The sequence below is a fragment of the Trachypithecus francoisi genome, unplaced genomic scaffold (genome assembly GCF_009764315.1).
Source record: "Trachypithecus francoisi isolate TF-2019V2 unplaced genomic scaffold, Tfra_2.0 Lachesis_group3, whole genome shotgun sequence".
In the NCBI taxonomy this organism is placed as follows: Eukaryota; Metazoa; Chordata; class Mammalia; order Primates; family Cercopithecidae; genus Trachypithecus; species Trachypithecus francoisi.
Genome location: NW_022681468.1, coordinates 25,903,335 through 25,921,301, shown reverse-complemented (window position 1 = coordinate 25,921,301; position 17,967 = coordinate 25,903,335). Strand labels below are relative to the sequence as shown.

At 41.6% G+C, this 17,967-nt stretch overlaps 1 protein-coding gene across 2 annotated transcripts in view; it reads right to left on the bottom strand.

The window, feature by feature from the left end:
* GTF2A1 (general transcription factor IIA subunit 1) overlaps positions 1 to 17,484 on the bottom strand; it is a 49,015-nt gene extending 31,531 nt beyond the window's left edge. Inside the window, exons 1-2 of one of the 2 annotated variants that reach the window (XM_033187241.1) lie at positions 15,689 to 17,484; positions 10,541 to 10,642 (exon numbers count right to left, since the gene is read on the bottom strand). In XM_033187241.1, the coding sequence (XP_033043132.1) occupies positions 10,541 to 10,555 (15 nt within the window). In that variant the 5' untranslated portion in view covers positions 10,556 to 10,642; positions 15,689 to 17,484. Of the gene's footprint in view, positions 1 to 10,540; positions 10,643 to 15,045; positions 15,650 to 15,688 lie in introns of those variants that run through there. The other variant, XM_033187240.1, reaches the window with a different exon arrangement.
* Positions 17,485 to 17,967: the final 483 nt, after the last annotated feature.

Below are 17,967 nucleotides of genomic sequence, written 5' to 3'. Positions count from 1 at the left end.
GGCGCCCGCCACCTCGCCCGGCTAGTTTTTTGTATTTTTTTAGTAGAGATGGGGTTTCACCGTGTTAGCCAGGATGGTCTCGATCTCCTGACCTCGTGATCCGCCCGTCTCGGCCTCCCAAAGTGCTGAGATTACAGGCTTGTCTTAGGCATCTTCTTTACCCAAAAGGGGAACCAATCGGATTAGATTACTTCTAAACTCACTTCCAGTGAATAAATGTAAGTCTCTGCTAATCCCAGGCGAAAGACAGCTAGCTTCTTCCCGTAGTAACAAGCACTACTTTTTGAGAACCCATGTTGTGTCTGATTCATCTCTGTAAAGTGGGCATCTAGCATAGCGCACCATCAAAATAGATACTCACATGCTAAATAAAACACATTATGACTAATGTATTATATATAGTAAGGCTTCCAAACAGTCTGTTATCACCCAAACCTTCTACATCTTCTCCTCTCTTCCAAAACAAAACAAAGTCTGTTTCTTGTGAGCCAAAAATCAAGGTGAAAACAAGTCTTATTAATGCTTTGTTTAAAAAGTGTTTTAAATTGTAATTTTCTAAATTTTATGCTTCACTTTTATCACCTCCAATTGGTTTACCCACAGCAATCTAGACCCATCACTTCAACGAAGCTCCTATGATAATGGCAAATATTAAGGAATACACATTATGTGTGGCTAAGTACTGGGCACCATGACTCACCTAGACTCCCGTGTAAATGACCTAGTAGTCACAATCCACCCCAACAGCCCACCATTACCGTCTATTCTGATTCACTGTTCCAATGTATCTCTATGACACGGCCCTGGTCCTTTCTGCCCAGCAGTACTGCAAACAGTAGTAACGTAGTGACTGAGCGCTTGAGTTTCCTGCATCAAGTCATACAGTCCACAAATAATTATGTCCTATATGTCAAACACTGTTACAGGCATTGAGAAGACACTGTGAACAAACCTGAGAAATATGCTTGACCTTACAGAGCAGACATTCCAGTGTACGCTTGCCCTTCCAATCTATCCTCTATAAAACAGTGATCCTCAAGATGCGGTTCTAGACCCAACATCAGCATCACCTGGATACTTGTTAAAAATACTGAATCAGCAGCTCTGGGGGTAAAACCAGAAATCTAATTTAACAAACTGTTCATTCAGGTTATTCTGATGGATGCTAAAGTGAGAACTGTTTTAAAATCTAAACTGATGTTTTTCAAACTGAGGACTGCAACCCACTAGTGATTCAAAGTCAATTTAGAATTTTCTTTGTAGCCCTCTCTCCTTCTCTCCGTTTCCTCTTTCTCTCCCCTTCCCTCCCCTTCTCTGTCCCTCTCTCCCTTTCCTTTCTCCTTCTCCCTCCCTCTCTCCCCTAAGAATGTTTTTTGTAAACAAAATAGAACTGAAAGAAAAAATCACTGTACTGTACTGAGAAAAAACTTTTGCAGATTTGTCATACACTCATATACTTGTGCATATATTTATTCAAAATGTTAAATACTATTACTTCTTAAGGAGAGTCCTAGTCAAGAAGTTTGAGAAACACTGCTCTACACCGTTATCAAGGTGAATTTTTTTTAAATTTATAAATATGCTATCCTCTGTTTAAAAACTGGAACCACAGAGCAAAGTAATTTATTTACCTTCCTACCTACCTAACTGATATGGTTTGGCTGTGTTCCCACCAAAATCTCAACTTGAATTGTATCTCCCAGAATTCCCATGTGCTTTGGGAGGGACGGGTAACTGAACCATGGGGGCTGGTCTTTCCCATGCTATTCTCAGGAGACCTGATGGGTTTATCAGGTGTTTTCGCTCTTCCTTGTTCCTCATTTTCTTTTGCTGCCAACACATAAGAAGAGCCTTCTACCTACTGCCATGATTTTGAGGCCTCCCCAGCCATGTGGAACTGTAAGTCCAATTAAACCTTTCTTTGTTCCCAGTTTTGTGTATGTCTTTATTAGCAGCATGAAAACAAACTAATATAGTAAACTGGTACTAATAGAGTGGGGCACTGCTGAAAAGATACCTGAAAATGTGGAAGCGACTTTGGAACTGTGTAACAGGCAGAGGTTGGAATGGTTTGGGCAGCTCAGAAGAAGACAGGGAAATGTGGGAAAGCCTGAAACTTCCTAGAGACTTGCTGAATGGCTTTGACGGAAATGCTGATAGTGATATGAACATGGTCCAGGCTGAGGTGATCTCAGATGGAGATGAGGAATTTGTTAGCAAATGGAGCAAAGGTGACCCTTGTTCTGTTTTAGCAAAGAGAGTGGTAGCATTTTGCCCCTGCCCTAGAGATGTGCAGAACTTTGAACTTGAGAGATGATTTAGGTTATGTGACAGAAGAAATTTCCAAGCAGAAAAGCATTCAAAAGGTGACTTGGGTGCTGTTAAAAGCATTCCGTTTTAGAACGGAAACACAGCATAAAAGTTCAGAAAATTTGCAGCCTGACAATGCAGTGGAAAAGAAAAAGCCATTTTCTGAGGAGAAATTCAAGCTGGCTAGAGAAATTTGCATAAGTAACAAGGAGCCTAATGTTAATCTCCAAGACCATGGGGAAAATGTCTTTAGGCCACATCAGAGACCTTCACTGCAGCCCCTCCCATGACCCGCCCAGAGACCCAGAAGGAAAAAGTGGTTTCACTGGCCAGGTCCAGGGTTCCCATGCTGTGTGCAGCCTAGGGACTTGGTGCCCTGTGTCCCAGCCACTCCAGCTGAAAGGGGCCAACATAAAGCTCAGGCTGTGGCTTCAGAGCATGGAAGTCCCAAACCTTGGCAGCATCCATGTGGTGTTGAGCCTGCGGGTGCACAGAAGTCAAGAATTGAGGTTTGGGAACTTTCACCTAGATTTCAGAAGATGTATGGAAACGCCTGGATGGCCAAGCAAAAGTCTGCTGCTGCAGAGGCAGAGCCCTCATGGAGAACCTCTGCTAGGGCAGTGCAGAAGAGAAATGGGGGGTCGGAGGCCCTACACAGTCCCTACACAGAGTCCCTACTAGGGCACTGCCTAGTGGAGCTGCGAGAAGAGGGCCACAGTCCTCTAGATCCCAGAATGGCAGACCCACCAACAGTTTGCACCGTGCTCCTGGAAAAGTCGCACTCAATGTCAGCCCATGAAAGCAACTGGAAGCAAGACTACCCTGCAAAGCCACAAGGGTGGAGCTGCCCAAAACCATGGGAACCCACCTCTTGCATCAGCATGACCTGGATGTGAGACCTGGAGTCAAAGGAGATCATTTTGGAGTTTTAACGTAAGACTGCCCCGCTGGATTTCTGGACTTGCATGGGCCCTGTAACCCCTTTGTTTTGGCCAATTTCTTTCTCCCATTTGGAACAGCTTTATTTACCCAATAACTGTACCCCCATTGTATCTAGGAAGTAACTAGCTTGCTTTTGATCTTACAGGCTCATAGGCAGAAGGGACTTGCCTTGTCTCAGATGAGACTCCAAACTGTGGACATTTGTGTTAATGCTAAAATGAGTTAAGACTTTGAGGGACTGCTGGGAAGGTATGATTGGTTCCGAAATATGAGGACATGAGATTTGGAGGGCCAGGGACAGAATATGGTTTGGCTATGTCGCCACCAAAATCTCAACTTGAATTTTATCTCCCAGAATTCCCACATGTTGTGGGAGGGACTCAGCAGTGAGGTAACTGAATCAAAGGGCCCGGTCTTTCCCATACTATTCTTGTGATAGTAAGTCTCACGAGATCTGATGAGTTTATCAGGGGTTCCCGCTTTTGCTTCTTCCTCATTTTCTCTTGTTGCTGCCAAGTAAGAAGAGCCTTTCACTTCCCACTATGATTCTGAGGCCTACCCAGCCATGTGGAACTGTAAGTTCAATTAAACCTTTTTTTGTTCCCAGTTTCTGGTATGTCTTTATCAGCAGTGTGTATATGTCCTTATTAGCAGTGTGAAAACTAACTAATACACCATCTAACAACCTGGAATATTTATTTGCAAAAGATTCCTAGGTCTCATTTTACTACCCCTATCAAGCCAGACTCTCTGGAAAATCCAAAAATCTGCATTTTAACTAGTACCCCAGATAATCCTCACTCTAAAGACCAAGTTCCTTAGTACAGCATGTTACCATACACCAATTGCTACTACAACTTGAACTCTATTTTCTCACAGTACCAAATTACTTGGAGGTCCCTGAATATATCATATGTAACCTTAATGGACTATTCCTTATGATCAGCAGTTTTCTCCCACAATTCCCTATACAAGACAAATGCCAAAGTCTCAACAGCCTCAAAGAAAAGCCATCACTCACTGTCTCTATGCATAAGAGATACTTCTATTTTGTACTTACCACACAAAGTCTACCACTTCTATCAAACTATGAATATCTTCTAGGCAGCAACTGTCTTATTCAGGATCTAACTTCAAAGAGGGAAAACAAAACTATTGTCTTCTAGAATACTGTTCCTATGTAAGGATGCTACTGACATTTTGAGCAGGACAATTCTTTATCACACAGAATGGTCCCACAAGAAATATGCAGGAATTGCAACATTCCTGGCTGCTGTCTACTATAGTAAACGCCAAAAATCCTCATGAAATGTTGAACATGGCCCCACACATTTCCAACAGCTTTGGGAGAGGCGGGTAATCTACTGAAAATCATTATTTACCAAGTACTATAATACTGGTTCTAGGTAATGTAAGACATGCAAAAAGAGTATCATACAAGTACTTTGTATTAAGCTTATAATGCCAATTACCATAAAGTTCAAATTAATTTAATGTTTATAGTTTCTCTACAATTCCATTTTCACACAATCTTTATTTATCAAAATATTAGGTATCAACTTTAAACCATAAGGCTGGGCGTGGAGGCTCATGCCTGTAAACCCAGCACTTGGGGAGGCTGAAGTGAAAGATCATGAGGCCAGGAGTTGAAGACCAGCCTGACCAACATAATGAAAATAAAATAAATAAAATAAACAATGAAACACTATTTTAGCAATAGTAATCATACCAGCATATTTCTTTCTTTTTTTTTTTTTTTTGATGTGGAGTGTCACTTTGTTGTCCAGGCTGGAGTGCAAAGGCGCGATCTCGGCTCACTGCAACCTCTCTGCCTCCTGGGTCAAGCAATTCTCCTGCCTCAGCCTCCCCAGTGGCTGGGATTACAAGCACGTGTCACCACGCCCGGCTAATTTTTGTATTTTTAGTAGAGACGGGGTTTCACCATGTTGGCCAGGCTAGTCTCAAACTCCTGACCCCAAGTGATTTGCCCACCTCGGCCTCCCAAAATGCTGGAATTACAGGCATGAGCCACCGCACGCAGCCACTAATACAGTATTGAAAACAATCAGGAATACTAATCTTTGCAAGGTATCTGAAATTAGATGGAGAAAATTCATCTGTACCCAAAATGATTCAGGTGTACATTTGTATATCGTGTTAACCAGACTAGTAACTAAAACTTACTAAATTCTGTGTACTTTATTATAAACACATGTACAGACTAGTTTTTTCACAAAAATCCTGTAAGATAGATATTATTATTATCATCTCCTTTTTACAGAAAAAAGAATCTGATGAGAAAGAAGTTAGGTAGCTTATCCAAGCTCACTCTAACTAATGGCAGACAGAATAGGGATATAAACCAGGTGGTCTGACTCCAATGTCCCAGTCAGGGCTAGAGAGTGAATGTCTCTTTGTATTCTGCATCCCAGGACCCTCACTTGCCTCCCTTTAATCCCAGTACTAGTTCAAATTCCTAGTCTCTAAACTGGACTGCTGCTATCAGAGCAGGTCACCAACCCTCAAAACCATCTCAGGTGCCACCCACCAACAACCCAAGATCTAGTCAAAACTCTCTTACCTTCCTTCCTACTGCTAAGTACTGTATATGTCACATGGATGCAAAAGGGCTAGGTTTGTGGCTCTATCGTTTATTAGCTAAATGACTTTGTCAAAGCACATTCCAAGTCTACTTGGAATATAAAATCATGAGATTTTACGGATGAGGGGACTTACTGCTCCCCAAGTTAATCCCCTTACTGCTTCCCTACTGTTAATCCCCAAGACCATGGAGAAAATGTCTCCAGGCCATATCAGAGACCTGCATTGCAGCCCCTCACACCACAAGCCCAGAGGTTAGGTGGCTAAACCTGGCAACATGGTGAGCTAGAAATTCTGAAGGATTCTCCTACTTTCACAAAACATCTAGCTCCTGGATAAAATATATTACATTTCTGGGTTCCCAAGAAACAATGCTGGAGAAACAGAGCTTTCCCTAAGAGTAAATGAAATGAAATAGTAGATTATTACTCAACTTATGGTCCAAATATTTATATATAATTAGAGTATATCAAGTACTTTTTATGTATACAGCTAGAGTATATTTAAAATAGTGGTTCTCAGCCAGAGGTGATTTTGCCCCCCAGCGACATCTGGCAATGTCTAGAGACATTTTTGGTTACAACTGAAGGGTGCTACTGGCATCTAGTGGGCAGAGGCCAATTGTGCTGCTAACATCCTACACTTAATAGGACAGCCCCTGCAAAGAATTAACTGGTGCAAAATGTCAATAATGCCAATGTTGAGAAATCTGAACCAGAGGCAGATAAACTGAATTTCAGATCTACTTCCAATTGAGGCAACTCTTCTCATTTTATTTGTTTTATTAAAAAGAGAAAAAATGTTTTATATTTCCCACAATACTTGATGTCTGGACATAGGCAGGTTGGAAAATCTAGAAATCCGGCTGATTTTATCATTCACTTTGAAGAGAATTTCTACAGTGTCATTCCCACCCATAGACACTCATCAATCCAAAACACATTTATATTCAAATATAGATTTACTGAAAACCAGGGCTGTATTTTATTGTGTTTTTTCTACCTCTCATAGTTTACACATTAAAGTAGGCCCGCAGTGGTTCAAAAGATAACCTCAACGACTGGGTTAAAATATTCTTATCATCTCCCTTTCTGCATTACCTCATTAACTCTCAAATTACATGCATTCTCATCATTCATCTTTGTCCTCAATGTAATTCACCGCTGCCTCCTTTATAGCCTTATACAAGCTTTTGATAAGTTTGTAAAATGGCCCCAAAAAATGGAGAGGGGGCTAGAGCTAATAATGCCAGTGTTTCTAAACCATAAAATATGAAATTAAACTTCGTTTTATTAAGCAAGAATGTCTAAACCTGAGCAGTCCAATATGGCAGCAACAAGCCATATGTAGTGATTTAGGTTTAGATTAATAAAAATTCAGTTGCTCAGCTCCACCAACCACATTTTGAGCGCTTAATAAGCACATGTGGATAGTGGCTACCCTACTGAAGAGCACAGATATAGAACACTTTCATCACTGCAGAAAGTTCTATTGGACAATGCTGGCTGTCCAGCTGTTAAATCTAGGGCATATTCTAGAAATTCTAATGAGATCCTGAAGAAATTCAGTGCAGAGAATTAAAATAAACTCATTTTAGTATAACAGTTTTATTTTTAACTTCAATACAACCCAGATAGAAGAGTATGGCCCATTTAAAAACAACAAGAATATTACACTATTTTGTTCAGTTAGATTCAGGTGCCATATCTGTTATCAAACAGTTCAATCAAATGCTTACTGAATGCCAACCACATATGCCCAGACATTGCGGTAGAAGCTGGGGATTCCAAGTTGAGTAGGTCACATTTTTTGTCATTAAGAACTAAGTATTAAACTAAAAATCAGTGTTACCTATAAAATATGTACCAAAAAAGTCATATATAATAAAAATGGAGGTTGAAACATTTAGTTTCAAAGATAGCTCATTCTCTTCAAGAGGACGTCTCGATTCTACTGTTAAAGATAGGAAAAATAAATTCTCCGGATTTTCACTGTGAAAAGCAAGAGTAGGTAACAACCCAGACTGACCACTAGAATTTGACCTAGAGAAAATTACCTAACATCTTTAGAACTGATTTTCTACACCTAAAAATGCTGCATTTTCTATACAAGGTCACAAAACTACAAGGACAACCATTATAAAAGTATAACACAAATTGCAAAAAACTCATTCCACGTTACACTAAGGAATCAAAATAAGCTTGTTTTATTATTCACATCCCTCAGTTACTTCATGCTACTTGAACAACTTATATTGTTCTTCTTCCAATTCATGTCTCAGAATTAGCACTCTTACACTTGCATTTTTAGATACCTACTCTTCACTATTAGTAACCCTTACATTTTTTTCAAGGTAAATACATATTTGCTCATCTGTTTCAACCTATATATTTTTCTTACCTCACACAGGTATATTCTTGTTTTTGTTTTTTTTCCGAGACAGAGTCTTGCTCTGTCACCCAGGCTGGAGTGTAGTGGCACGATCTCGGCTCACTGCAACCTCCAGCTCCTGGGTTCAAGCCATTCTCCTGCCTCAGCCTCCCCAGTAGCTGGGATTACAGGCACGTACCACCATGCCCAGCTAATTTTTGTATTTTTAGTAGAGATGGGGTTTCACCATGTTGGCCAGGCTGGTCTTAAACTCCTCATACAGGAATATTCTTATTGAAAATTCTAGAGAAGTTTCCTGCAGATATCTATTAATAAATACATCAAGACCCACTTCATCACCACAATCAAGGTGAGATTTGCTTTACATAAAATAAACTGGTTGCCAAGCTGCAGCCTCCACACCTATGTTGGATAAATGAGACCACAACAAATGTTCCTTAACATTTATTAATTGTGATTATTTATTTGTACATAGACTTAAAGGAGCTTAATACTCAACTTCTAAACCAGCAGTTCTAAAACTCTTTTCATCTCAGGATGCTTTATCACTTTAAAAATTACTGAGACCCTCAAAGAGCTTTTCTATATGTGAATTATACCCACCTATATTTATAGTAACAGAAATTATAACACATTTTTAATGTTTACTAATTTGTTTAGAAATAATGGATCCATTATATGTTAACATAAATAACAGTTTTCTGAAAATAGTCATATTTTAGTAAATAAAATTGAGTGAGAATGACAAACAACTTAAAGGAAAATAGCTAGATTCTCATATCTGCCCGTGTTTTCACTTTGTTTTGGTTGAGGTATACAAAGAAAATCTGCCTTCCTACAGTTAAGTAGTTAGGAAAAGAAAAGGTACTTTTAAGTGATAGTTTCTTACAAGTTAGTTACAATGCAGAATATGAAATCATATAACTATGAACTTTTCATACTGTTAAATTTCATTAATTTATCTTGCATTTTGAACGAATTTTCCAACATTATGCATTGGACATTCAGAAAATACAAGTTCAATGAATTATACGGATCTTTCGAGTGTAAACACACTTCATTACAGAATATCAAACAATCAAATTTCTTAGTATCAACACTGAGTCCACATCTTTTTAATATTCAGAAATGAGAAGTATGCATACAGCATTTCTGCTGCTTATTTACAGTTATCTCAAGGAAAAGCATCTGTGCACTGGAGTTGTGAATTTAACGGGTCACTTTTCTCACAGAATACAACTTTTACTTGAAAGAATGAAGGCAAACTATGATTTTCCAGACTTGAGCATTTAGTCAACCTTGTGGACCCCTGGAAAGAACCCCTGGGGAGAACCCAGGACTCCATGAACTATATACCTTGAGAACCACTATTCTAACCAACAGGGCAAAAATATTCCACAATTTCATGAGTCATTACACTGCAAGGAAAACACAACAGCCAATAAAAAAAACGAAATATTTCTGCTAAATCCAAGATACAGAAAACCAGCTCTTAATGAAAAATATATTTAAAACATTTGGCCTACATAAAGGGTCTACTTCAAGAACCTAAAATTCTTTTATCAACCACTTAATCCCTACAACTTAAAACACACTTAGAATACAGGTACATTAAGACCATTAAAAAAAGGCAAAATTAAGGCTGGGCACTGTGTCTCACGCCCATAATGCTAGCACTTTGGGAGGCCGAGGCGGGAGGATCACTTGCAGCCAGGAGTTCGAAAGCAGCCTTGACAACATGGTGAAAACCATCCCTACCAAAAATACAAAAATTAGCCAGGCATGCTGGCATGTGCCTGCAGTCCCAGAGGTGGGAGGATGGTCTGAGCCTGGGAGGCGGAGGTTGCAGTAAGTCCAGATTGTGCCACTGCACTCCAGCTGGGCGACAGAGCCCGACCCTGTCTCAAAAAAAAGAAAAGAAAAAAGAAAGCAAGAAAACTCTTCCAGGCATGTCAAGTAATTAGACCATAAAATGTAGAATGTTAACTATCCAATAATAACTGCTAATGCTACTATCAGGCATTGTGCTAAGATTTTATATGGTTATTCCATTTAATCCTCAAAACAAACCTATAAGGTAAATACTACCAATTTCTATCTTACATATAAAGAAACTGAAATATAAATGTAGCTTGCCTAAGGTCAGAGGAAGAATGCATGGTACAGTTGGGATTTAAAACCAGCACACTTCACTAAACTATATGTTCACCCTACAGAAAAATTACAGATTCATCTCTGACTAAAGAAAATGATTTGGGGTGAAAAAGTAGGAATATTTTAAAAAAGACAAACTCACAGTTTTTAGTTCCATCAGTACTTGTTCATCTACTCCATCATCCAGAAAGATGTCTCTCACATCATTAATGACATCTTCAATCACAGATCTGTATAATTTAGGCTTTAAAGGAAAAATAAAAGACTTGATAAAGACAGTTTTTCACAGGTTACAATGTATAATTCAAAACAAATATTCAAAACAAATATAATAGTCATTTTGCCAACTAATTACATACGAATTTAAAGATAATGACCACCATCATTTGCCATAAACTGGATTTGATGACTGCATACTTTAATAAAAATTTTAAGATTAATGCAATTCATAAACAGATGGTCCCTATGCCTACAAGGTCCATACAATTTTCAATTATAATTTCCTATGTTATAGTCAAAATACCTAATGTAATATTCAATAACAGCTTCAGGGGTTGCTTATGTCTGGCTTCTACTATTCCATGCTTGGTTTGAACTCTGTTGTATGTTTTACTACCTCACCACTAAATCTTAGACTTTGGAGAACCTTATGTCCGGGAGTCATCTGCCTGGTAATAATCTGCAACCTATTGGGAGGCCGAGACGGGCGGATCACGAGGTCAGGAGATCGAGACCATCCTGGCTAACATGGTCAAACTCCATCTCTACTAAAAATACAAAAAAAACTAGCCAGGCGAGGTGGCGGGCGCCTGTAGTCCCAGCTACTCGGGAGGCTGAGGCAGGAGAATGGCGTAAACCCGGGAGGCGGAGCTTGCAGTGAGCTGAGACCCGGCCACTGCACTCCAGCCTGGGCGACAGAGCGAGACTCCGTCTCAACAACAACAAAAAAAAATAATCTGCAACCTAATGAACATTTAGGTTTAAAAATCACCTAACTTCTGTTGTGTGACCCAGTCTGTACTTTCAAGCTATACCATTAAACTACTCATACACCCACAATGACAGGTCTCAAGGTCCCAAAGAAACAAGGTACACTGATTTCCTTCCCAGAATTTCTCCTCTACTACTGCCCAGATAATGCTATGAAACATTATAATGAACATAAACCCTCTAAATGTTTATTATTATTATTACAATTAGCACTGTTGGTATTACTTGAAGGAGGAGTGGGAAGTAAAGGAGCTGGCTTCTAGAAGGTTGAATGGTAAAATGGGCAAAATGAGAATAGATGTGAAAGAACTTTCAAAAAATAAAATTTTTTTTAAAAACTACAAGGTGGGAGATAGAACAATTAGCCCAATCCACATCCTATTTTTAACCTGTAAGACAAAAAGAAGTCATGTCAGATGACAAAACTAGAGCTGCCTTGACAAAACCAGAGTTGCCAGGTTATAAATCCTACCCATTATCAGAGAGTTATGGTTAACAAGCTTTTTAGATGTTTTCTCATTACTTGTGTTTCATACCTTGCTTAAGGTTAAATGGCTACCAAAAAAAACCAAGTGTTTGTTCTCATGAGCAAACTTCAAACAGAAATATGTGTTTCACTACCATCTCTATCAGCAACACTGTGACACAGGGGAACTGCCAAGAAAATGTGTCCTTGCCTTGTGAAAACCACAAATAATGACGCCGGTTGCAAAGACCTGTAATCCCAGCATTTTGGGAGGATTGCTTGAGCTCAGGAGTTCAAGACCAGTCTGGGTTACATAGTGAAACTCAGTCTACAAAAAATTAGCCAGGAATAGTGGCACGTGCCCGTAGTCCCAGCTACTTGGGAGGCTGAGGTGGGAGGATGGCTTGAGCCCAGGAGGGAGAGGATGCAGTGAGCCAAGATTGCAGCACTGCCCTCCAGCCTGGGTGACAGGCCCACACCCTGTCTCAGAAAACAAAATACAAATGAATTTGTCAGTACAATTTACCTCAACCATTAAAAACTATTTAATCCTTCTCATTACAAGAAAACCAATTCAAATATCTGGGTTCTTGCTTTACTGTTTCACTCACTAACCTGCTTTATTTTGCCAAATCCTCCTCTTGAAGTTTGTTCATCTGTCAAATGCACATTTCTGTAGTCCCTACTTTAACATTCTAATTCTATATATAAGGAAAGTATATCTGACTATGGACATCATCTTGCCTAAAGTGACTTAACTGAATTACAAAAGTATCTCTGTAAAGTTTGTGTGTGTTTTAACCAATAATGACTCATCAAGGCATTAGGAGGGCAATATATTTTAAATTGGGAGTATCCATCTCAAATTGACAATATGTATGCTTTTCAGTAAACTAGACGGTGTTTTGGTGTTTCTGAAGTCAGTTACCTCTAAAAACCTTTTGCATGGAGATCCAGACATGTATAGGTATAAATCTGCTTTCTTCTAGTACTCTCTACTTAATGAATCATTCTTTAAGATTTTATTTTTGTGTCTTAATGAACTCACAACTTGACCACTTAACAGCTTCATAAGCTCTATAGTTGAAAGAAGGCAAATGTGTACTCTTCACAAAATACATGCCTAATGAGTAATTTAGCAGAATTGTTCACAATTTGAAAAGCCCTCAAGATAATTTTTGAAAAGTATGTGGGCACATAGGTGGTATTTGAAACAAGCAATTTCTAAATTATTACTTAAAATTCTACACTATATTTGAGGCAAAGTTTCTACCTTTCACGAAATACAATTTAGGTTTGTCCTGATTTTTAAAAAACAGGTTATTTCAAACTTAAGAACTGGTAAATAAGAGGGCCACTAGTGGCATTATTAAGTGATTTGTTAGAAGGTTTCCTTCAAAAATGTTAATTCCCTGATGCAATGCTGGAAGATAAATTGGAATAATTTTTACACCGGATACCCATGTTAATATCCAAGGCAATAAAGTTCTACTTAGAATTTTTTTTAATCCAGTCTGCAGCATGTCTCTTCCCTCTAATTACTCATGATTCTCCTACACATAAATGGTCCTATACTGAAGCTTTAGGTACTTATCTATTTCTCTGAAAAGCCTCGTGTCTTTTATATTTACTATAGGAAAACATAATGAAATATTGGGAGCTATATTTCTAACATATTTCCTGAATACTTGAACAAAACACTACCAAAACCGAGTCCTCTGCAGCTAACACTTTCAATGTAGAAAACAGTTTTTTAAATTCCCGAAAATAATGCACACAAGAAAAATGGCTAGACCATCTGATCTAAAACTATTTGTTTTAAATTATAAATTTTGAAAACTGTAAACAAAATAAAAAGGGACAGCGATTCGGATATATTTCCCCTAGCAAACAAAGAAGGCAAATCCTGGCTGCTGCTAGGAACAAAACCAAAACTTGGGGCTCTGAAAGCAGCCCCCAACGGGTGAGAAATTACAGCGTGAAAAAAGGACCTAGAAATAAATTGAGCTCTGCACGCGCCTGGCTCTCGCCTCGGGAGCACGCACCTCCCAGCCCCGCTCTCAGCAGCTCTCACTATTTAAAGCCGGATCTGGTGTTTAAATGGAGAGGCGGTGACGTAGGACTGAAAAGCACCTTCCCATCCTGGCAGAGTCTATATTAGAGAGCGGCAATGGCTCTATATAAACAGGGCAGCCAAAGGGAGGAGGACCACAAGGCTCAGGGACTGAAAAGCAGGGTAAGCGGCCGCAGCCATGATGGATCGACCCGAGTCGCCAACGGTACGGTGTCGGGCGGCCGCGGGCTGGTCTGCGGCATTTGGGACAGGGCAAAAACGTGTTTTATTGTCATCATAAAAATAAGAGTTGGGTGGACTAGTGATCACATTGCGTTGGTGACTGAAAAGGTTATTTATGTGACTGCTTTTTGCAAACCTACGTGATCGCAAGTAACCAAAAAGGGACCAACGGGAAGAAGTAGGTAAATTTCAAGGCGAAAGCGGGGACACTTGGACCACTGCAGGCTTTTTTTGTTTGTTTTGGTGCTTCTGCTAGTCGAAGATACGATGGGGGTCTTCCCCTTCGCCATTTTACCCATTCGGAAGGAACTGAGATAAGTGCTTTTCAACCAACCTTCGTCCTTTTTTTAAACATAAAATGGCCCCAGTGAAGGTTCCCAAAGCACAACAGCCAGAAAAAACCTAAGTAACCCCCAAAGTAATCATTATTCTTCCACTGCATTAAAGTGGATCACTGTGGGTCTCGGGGATTCGCCCGATTCCCCAGACACGGTTTTTGTTCTGCAGCCGCTCGGGAAGCCCTCGTCAAGCCAGCACGGACCGGCCCCTCGGGGGGAAGAGGCGGCTCCCCTCCCGCCCTCCCTCCCGGCGGCCGGGTTCTGGGGCCGGGGCTGCACGCCCGCCCGGGCCCAACCGCCTCCGCGGCCCGGCCCGGCCCGCGGCGGCCCCAGGCCCCGCCGGCGCCCCCGCCCTCCCCGCGCCGCGAGCCCTCGGCGCCCCCCCGCGCCCGCCGCCCGGCGCTCCGGCCCGATCCGCCCGAGGCGGGAAGCGGCGGCGGCCGCGCGGACGGCTAAAGAGTCGAGGCCGGGAGTCGCCGCCGTCCCCGCCCCCGCCCCGTCCGGCCGTTGCTGCCGCCTGAACGAAGCCCCCGCCGGCCACCGAACCACGTCCTTACCACGGTGTTTGTATTTGCCGAGTTCGCCATTTCCACACACAACACAAACAAGAGGGGGCAACCCCAAGAAAACAAGATAAAAACAAAACCAAAAAAAAAAAAACTAAAACACCCAGAGGGTGACCCAAATCACCGCAAGATTGGGGAAAAAATTTTAAACAAAATCAATCCTGAAGGAGTAAGGGAGAGCGGAGAGAGGAGGAGGGGGGCACTCCTCCCGCAGCTAAAAACCTCGAGAATCGCCTTTAAAAAAAAAAAAGCCACGACCCTTTAGGGGTCCGGGGGGCGTTGCCCGCTCCCCACCCCGCGCCAAGGAGGGAAACCACCACCGGTCGCCGCTCCCTGCGCCGCCGCTGCCGCCACCGGCTGCAGCTCCAGCCGTCCGGTCCGCCCGCTTCTCTCCTTTATATAGCGAGCCAACAAGCTGCGCGAGCCGCCGCCGCCGCTGCCGCCGAGAAACAGGGTGAAGGGGGAGGGAGGGGCGGAAAGGGCGGGGGCAGATGTGGGCGGGGCTGAGCGCGAGACACCGCGAGAGCCGCGTGCGCAGGCGCGCCGGGGCGGAGGCCGCTGCGAGCCGCGTTGTCACGCGCCGTGGCGGGTGCTGGGCTGGCTGAGCCCGGGGAGTGAAGAAGTGTAGTCAGACCTACGCCTCTCCAACGCTCGCGTGATCACGTGGTTGGCACCCAGGCGGAAGTCTGCGGCAGTTCTTTGCGGTGAAGTACTTGCAAAGCATTGCTGGAAAAGACGCGAGTTCTAGTGCCACTCCGAAGCTAGGTGGGACCGCCTCTTGTCGCACGTTTCCGCCCGGTCCCGCGCTGTAGGAGCTAGGAAATGTGACAGAGGCGGTGCCTACTGCCTCACTAGGAATGGCCGCGGAGTAGGATTGGTCACGTGGCGTAGCTTCCGGCCTCTGGCGGGTTCCTATTCGGGAAGGTTTCAAATGCGGAGTCATCTCTTGATTTGTCAGCGAGGGTTTGACTCTAAGCTTCTCGGCTTTCGCGCCTCACTGTGGGTGCGTCTTTCGCGCGCAGAATTGTGTAGGATTTCCCAAAGGGAGTAAAAGCCGATCTGGGCCCACTTTTAACATTCCAGAATTAGTAACCTCTGATTCGTTTGTTTCCACACTGGGTACGCTACGAAGACTAGGCTTAAGTTACCCAGAGGTTAGTTCTCTACTAGCCCACGTACTTTAAATAATTCATCACGCTAGTGGAGATGCGAGGGGGAAGAAAACCCCACCAGCCTTTGGATTATAACAGCACAGTAACTTTCCCTAGTTTTTAAAAATATTGCCAAAATACTGCGACTCCGCATGGCCAACGTATGGTGACTGATCACATTGAAATGCATGCCCTTGACCCATCAACTCTCATGGCCTCTCGCTCTAAGAGAGCAAGCAGGCTGTGTTCCGTGTGCAATTCACTAAGCTTTTGACCTGTTCTGCCCAAGCAAATCCTGCCTTTATGTCGACATTGCAAGCGGAACAGAGAATGCTGTTTGGAAGGCAGAATTCATAGTACCTAATTTTCTTGTCCCTGGAAATTTTGAGGGACTTGAAATGTCGCTTGGATGAGTGAGGGAGTTTGTCTTCCAGAGACAAAGCAAAACGAAATGTCAAAGTTCTGTGCTGGTGAAACCGGATTTGAAAAATATCAAAAGCGTCTTACCAGAGAGGGAAAAAAATGCATCCTGCCAAGACTTGAAGAAAGGGATTAGAGAAACCAGAGGCCTTGAATACCCAGAAAATGGGGGACTGTGAATGGGTGTAGAGAATATCTATGAACCCTGAGATTTCTTTTCACGCCAAGTCCGTTCGCCTCTTAACCCTTAGTTGCTTCCCAGTTTCCTGTACAGCTTCATGGTCTGGGACACTTAAAGAAAAATATCACAGGAAATCAGTATTCTTGGTATATTATATAAAATTATGATTCTATCAACATTTGTAATTCATTTAATATTCAGGTGACAAACCGAAAAGGTACACTAAACAGTACCATTCCTGGTAAGTTTTACTACGTATTGAGAGGACTGCTTGTTGCTTCCCTGTATACATACTCCCAAACGCTTTGCACCTGGAATCATTCACTTTCCACCTAGTTTTCTTCCTACTACTTGGTATTCTTGACTAAATGGTTGAGTAGTTTTGCCATTAATTAAAGTTAAAACCACTGCAGACAGGACATGGAAGAGAAGCTATGAGGTTTGCTCTTCACAGATTTAATCTGATGTAATGGAATGTAGTTACTGGATTAAAATGGCGGAAAACCCAGTCTTGGCCTCCTTAAGACCATCAGACTCCCTGGAGGCTCTGAGTTGGCTTCTCTCTTTACACCTAGATTGCAAAAAGACCTAAGCACTTGGTTAATATTTACCCAGGAACTTAGATTGCTTGTGTGTCTGGCATCTAGCCATCATGGATTCCATTCCAATATATTGGCTTCCCAGTCCCTCAACAGCTGTTATATGCCTTCATTGCAACATATGTGTGCCATCCAGTTTAGTTTCAGAAAGAAATATTTTCTGTTCTTTCACGAAAATTGTAAGACTGAATACTTAGAAGCTGCAGCCTTTTAATTCACAAAACTGAAAATTTGTGAGAGAAAACTTCTCCCAAGTAAGATTACATTTAGCATCATATGTAAATTGTTTCTATCTGAACTTTTTATTGTTGGTCTCCTACAGCTTGAATGACGTTTCTAACTTTAACAGCTCTTTCTACTCTATAAAACATTTATACAGGATTTGCTGTTTGATCTCATACTTTGTAGCAGCCATGTACTTAGATAGATACATAATAGTCCTCTGTGATGAATGTTTGTGTGTGTTTTTTTAACTTCAAAATGATTTATATTGGGAGATAAAATGTTGCGTCTTTCTTTTAATATGCAGCCTAAACAGTAGATAACTGTAAAACAAGAGAAG